We start from the raw sequence: 5,812 nt of genomic DNA on the forward strand, positions 1-5,812 counted from the left end.
GTCAAATTTGAACTCAAGCCCTCCTGACTCCAGTGCTAATGCTCTATCCACTGCAGCGCCACCTAGCTGCCCCCAGCCTATATTTTAAAGGCTAGTTCAAAGACAGCGGTGTCAGAGAACAATAAGACAGTTGGAGAAAGCTCAGTTTCAGTCATCCCCACACATAGGAGGCAGTGGCAAGACCCGAGTTCAAATTCTAGCTCTGCTATCTGTGTAACCTTAGGCAAATTGCTTAACTTCCTGGGTGCCCGTTTCCTTTGTAAAACGAGGGGATGTGACTAGATGACATCTAAGATCTCTTCCACCTCTAGAGCCGTGATCCTAGGATATATAGGGACATAGATGATCACATGGTCATATACATTGTCTATATGTCTTTTGACAATCAGCCTAGCCAAGTTTGGAGAAGATCATCACCAGGCTGACTTAAGGGGTAAAGAATTTTTCATCCTGGAACATATTTAGAAGGCCTAGAAGGTTGCCCTTGTTATTCAGAAGTGCCCCTCCCTCCACTGATGAAATTACAGATCCTTGAAGAATTGACATACAGGGCACATTAAAATATTGGATTCAAATGTGTGTGTGTAGAGAGAGAGGGGGGTGGGAGGGAAGAAGAGAGGGGCAGGGAGATGGGGGAGGGGGGGAGGGGCAGGGAGATGGGGGAGGGGGGGAGGGGCAGGGAGATGGGGGAGGGGGGGAGGGGCAGGGAGAGAGGGAGACAGAGAGACAGAGAAAGAGAAACAGAGAGGTTCATCTAGCTATACAGATATACATACACTCATCAGTTGAGAGAAGAAAAGCATATTCCCCACAGAGAGCAAGAGACTAGATCAGGGATTCTTAACCCTTCTTGTGGCATGTTCTGTTTAGGCAGCCTGGTGAAGCCTGTGGGTCTCTTCTTAGAATTTGGCTTTTAAATAATTGAAGGAAATGCTAAGTCTCATTAAGCGCTTAGTGAAAATAAGGATCTAACTTTTTCCTTATCCGAGTTGAGGCACTCGTTGAATTCTATCCACAGATCCCTTAGGGGGGTCCCTGGACCCCAGGTTCAGAAAAAAGAAGCCAACAGAAACCTGCTGAGGCCTGCTACCCTGGAGGCTCATCTTTAATCTGGGAGAAAGAGAATCCAAAAGTGGCCAGGGCCATGTGAGATAGGACTTTTAATGAAGAACGAGATCCCCCGTGTTGGATGACCCCCAGGCCTGGGCAGATGTGTTTTTTGGGCAGATGTATGTTCCCGACCTTTCCTTTCAAGTCAAAACTTAAAGAAAGCCTTCGGATTAGGGCAGGAACTGGCCAAGCGCATGGTTTCTGGCGCTAAGGCTTGCACTTGCAAAACCTCCAAACCTGGGCAGCCCCGAAGAGTACCCTGGGGTTCAGTGCACCGGCCGTCCTGCCCCCTAGACCTGGTTTGGTATCCCAATTTGCTACGAGTCGGCTTTCCCTGTTCGCGGGAACATCAGCCCCCAGCAGCCGCCTGTGCTGGCTAGCCAAAAGCCCCGGGAAGACTTTTCTGGATCTGGTTAAACACTATTTGCACTTTTGTTGGAAAAGTGGCCCCTCGTGGGCAATTATGTCACATTTCTTTGAGTTTTACAATTTAATGTAAAACAGTAACCTTTTATTTATCCTAGACGAGGCCGTCTCTCTCTCTCTCTCTCCTCCCCTCCCCCTTCCCCCCCTCTTACCCCCCCCTCCCCCCCCCCCCATCCTCTGAAATGTCACTCAGTGTGCTCTTTTTGCTTCCACCAGTTTCCAAAACAAACAGCGGAGGCTGCAGGCTGCGGGCCGGGCCGGGCTGCCTCAGTGCCTGCATCAGGGCGGGCGCTCGCTCGTTCGCTAGCTGTTCTCCCCGGGCTGCCTACTGTGGCGCCCCCATTGGAGCTCCCCAGCCGGCTCTCGGGGGCAGAGCTGCTCCCTCCCAGGTCTCCCCTTGCCAATCTTGTAGAACCATTAGGGAAAAAATGAACGGGGGGGATTTGACGACTGATGGTCCCCACATGTCCGATGGGAAGAGTTTTTTTAGGCAGAAGGCTCAGCCCTTCCCCAGTCTATAATGAGGAGCCTCAGGTCTTAATGTTGATCTTTCTTCTCTTTTCCTCCTTTAGAAAATTTTGGGGAAAGACAATTCCATTTTCGGCTTTTTGGATTTCCCCTGCACTTCCTCCTGCACTTCTTTCCCCCCCACTCCCACCCCCAACTGCTCTCCCCTCCCCCAAGGATCAAGTTGAAACTTCTCTTGCTCGTGTGGATTCCATTGGTTTCTTCAGTGATGGCTTTAAGCTCACGAGCTCATGCCTTCTCTGTGGAAGCCTTGGTGGGGAGATCGACCAAAAGGAAACTCCGAGACTTGCGAGATGAGCAGCCGCCGCAGGATCTGCTGGAGAAAGGCGATGAGGAGGAAGAGGAGGAAGACAGAGAAATCGGGATGCTGAGGAAAATCGAGGAATCGGGTCAGTACCATCACCCTTCTCCCCCGACCCCAACACAGCAGCAGCAGCAGCAGCGCCCTGCTGCACCTCGGACACCAGAGGCTGCCAGCCCAGGGAGGCTACTTGGCTGTAAGCTGTCTTGTGTGGGCGAGGGTCTTGGCTGGGGAGAGGGATTCCCATAGTTTTGGGTAGCCTACTGCTGGGAGAAGTTGCCAGGAGAACCTGAGAGGGACTGAGAACCTGCCTCTAGGGCAGAGCTCCCCAGATTCCTTCTGGGATGCACAGCGCCCCAGCTATGGGGAGTGCAGATGAGACAGCGGAGGCCCTGCGCTAGGACTTCAGTTCAGCAGAGCTGCGGCCCGACGCTCCTCATTCTCTGTAAGTGTTGTGGGTTTGAGGGACAAGAGCAGGTTCTTTCCTACTGACCACGGTGGGGGTGGGGAGGGGTCCTCCTTCTCTGAAATACTTCACTTCTTTCGGAGGCAACTTGCGGTGGCCCCGGACCGAGACTCCTTAGATGTATGATACTGGTCAAGTTTCTAGTTCTCTCTGAGCCTCAGTTTCTTCTTCTGTAAAACTGAAGGAGTTGGAACAGAGGATCGTTGAGGTTCCTTCCAGCAGTACCAGTCTGTGAAATGGGCCGGGACCTGATGTTCTGGGGACACTGGGTGCTTGAGGCAGCCAGGAGGGGAGAAGCTGGAGTTCAAATACTTTCCATTTCTGTCTCTGGGCAGAAAAGAGACCCAAAGCAGAGACTTCAACGACTGCTTTCTCCGGGGGCCACGAAAGTCCGGAAGATAAAGATAACGTCCAGGCAGAGTTGCAAGGCTCCGAGCTGTGGCAGAGATTCCACGAGATTGGGACGGAGATGATTATCACCAAAGCCGGCAGGTAGGCAGGCCCCTGGTTCCAGGGCCCAACCTGGGAGGGTTCTAGGGTGGACAGCACCAGACACCTCCCACACCGGGCAGAAACCGCTTGCCGAGCCATTGAGGCTGTGCCCTGCTGCTGAGGCACATGCCCATCTCCAACTGCTGGACTTAGCTTCTCGTCGAGAGTCCACAGGCAGCCGCTTGCCAGTGAGGACTCTCAAGGTCAGACCTTGAGGCCGATTCTAAATGAGCAGCTTTATTTACCAGTAAAATTGCCCTAAGCCCTGTCAGCTACATGGGTCAGGGAGTAAATTATCCACCCGAGGGCCAGAGAGATTCGGAGAAACCCACAGGTGGGAGGTGTGCCTCACCCAAGAAAAATGCTCTCTTTTGCACCTAGCTCGGAATTCTCCCTGTGCGCTTCCTCCCATCTTGCTTTAGCAAAGCAACAGAAGTAACAGAACCAGCTGAGTGTGGGGTTAGCCCCAGCCTGATTCCCCGTCACAATTTAAAAGTTCCCAGAGTTCACCAGAAACAATTCAAAGGAACCTTTGGGTGTCAATCGAGTCGCTTGTTTTCCCCTTTCCCTTTTGGAAGCAGCTCTGTTAGCCCATACGCAGGGAGCCCTTCTCTCCCTGGAGAGCACCGACATTTCGGCCGATGCACAGACGGACCCCCAAGCTTATCCCTTAACAGAGGCCATTTCTGAGGCCTTTTATTCGGCTAGTACTGAATGTTCTTCCCTTCGCACTTGGGAAAGCGAGGCAGCCCGCCTCCCCTTCCGCAAATGTTTTTCAAGGCCAGGCAGAGCAGAGTGCTTTCCGTCTCTTCTGCAGGCGAATGTTCCCTTCTGTTCGCGTCAAAGTGAAGGGGCTGGACCCCGTGAAACAGTATTACATTGCTATCGACGTGGTGCCAGTGGACTCCAAAAGATACAGGTAAAGGCTGGACGGTAGCTCCAATCCAGCGGCATCTCAAGCCGGGCAGGCTGCTTGCTCCGACTTGCGAGCCCACGGCTCCCTAAGAGTCAAACAGGCGGATTAAAGCGGAATTCTTCCTCAGCAACGTTTTTTACAACGCAACTCCACTGAGCCCCATCCGCTCGGGCTGGTCTTGCTTTGATCCCCAAAGGTTTGGGCCTTGCGTGCGGGAGGGGAGGGCATCCCGGCTACTTCCTCGGGCACCAGCTTGAGGACCAGGTTCCTATCTTGGTGCTGCAGGTCCCATATAGTTCTTGGGAGACCGGCGACACCCTGAAGCTTCAGCAGGAGAGAGGAGGCCTTCATGTGTCCTCAGAACTGAGAAGGGAAAAGGGACGCCGGGTCTCTAAACCCGACGCTGTCCTCTCCTTTACCCAGCGACTTCCAAGTCATTGGGAAGTCTTGGGACCTTTTAAACCAAGGCAAAACTTATGGGCATAGCCGAGACTGCCGAGAGAAACAGGTTTCCCTGCGGTGCTGGCTTGGTACCGTTAAGTTTAGGGACTTGGACGTCGGCGGCCATAAGCTGTGTGTCTGGGTGGCTGGAGCAGAGGCTGTCCCTGGCCCTTCTCTCAGTCACCCAAGCATGGCCCCAACCAGCCCAGGTGAGGGGAACAGGGAAAGCACAACTCAACCAGCTAGCTAGGGACAGGGATGGGAGGGTGGAGGAGGGAGGCAGCCTGCAAACAGAAACAGCTGTTTGCTTTAGCTTCTGCAGTCTTGTTGAGTGTTTGGGGAGCCGGCCGCACATCTGTACAGTGTCTGGATTGGAAACAGTCCGTGAGTCGCCCTAGTTGCCTCTAGAGGTGGAGAGGGGGGAGAAATGGGGGAGGCTCGGGGATCCCAAGGCCTCGTTTAGTGAAAAGCCTCCCTCTCTAAACAGGCGAAGCAGAGTCAGCATAGAGAGCCCCGGAGCAGGCGAGCAGAGCACATCTTCCGTCCCCCCCCCCCATTCCCATTCCCGTCCGACTTGTCCTAGCTGAAGTTGGGAGGGATGCTCACTGGTCTCAGGGCTTACGAGGTGGCGTAGATCAGGTTTTCCTGCGGTCGGTTCTAGGAAATACAAACCAGACTCTGGGAAATCCCCCGACGCTTCCCCAGCCCCGGTTTAGCGTTGCGTTGCGTTGCGTTGCGTTGCGTTCCGACAACCTCCGATTATTGAAAGTTTGCTTGCTGCTCCAGCCCAGCGCTCACTGTGGGGATCCAAGGACCTTTCCACGGGTAGCCTACCTAGGGCCCTTTTCCCCTTCTGACGGCTCCCTTCCCACGTTGTAGATACGTCTACCACAGCTCCCAGTGGATGGTGGCGGGGAACACGGACCATTCGTGCATCACGCCCAGGCTCTATATCCATCCAGATTCCCCCTGCTCGGGAGAGACATGGATGAGGCAGATCGTCAGCTTTGATCGCGTCAAGCTCACCAACAACGAGATGGACGACAAAGGACATGTAGGTGTGCACTCCGGCTGCTGACCGCTGTTGGGGTAGGGGGACAGAGTGGGGAGAGGGAGGGGGGGAGGGGGAGGG

The 5,812-nt window shown here is 54.0% G+C and overlaps 1 protein-coding gene across 1 annotated transcript in view; it reads left to right on the forward strand.

The window, feature by feature from the left end:
• Nucleotides 1-2,272: 2,272 nt before the first annotated feature.
• Nucleotides 2,273-5,812, forward strand: part of TBX22 (T-box 22) — a 9,310-nt gene continuing 5,770 nt past the window's right edge. The window contains exons 1-4 of the mRNA XM_027840247.1: nt 2,273-2,453; nt 3,167-3,323; nt 4,141-4,242; nt 5,560-5,734. Coding sequence (XP_027696048.1) covers nt 2,273-2,453; nt 3,167-3,323; nt 4,141-4,242; nt 5,560-5,734 — 615 coding nt within the window. The remainder of the gene's footprint in view (nt 2,454-3,166; nt 3,324-4,140; nt 4,243-5,559; nt 5,735-5,812) is intronic.

This window comes from Vombatus ursinus, unplaced genomic scaffold (genome assembly GCF_900497805.2).
Source record: "Vombatus ursinus unplaced genomic scaffold, bare-nosed wombat genome assembly UNPS02004691.1, whole genome shotgun sequence".
Lineage (NCBI taxonomy): Eukaryota > Metazoa > Chordata > Mammalia > Diprotodontia > Vombatidae > Vombatus > Vombatus ursinus.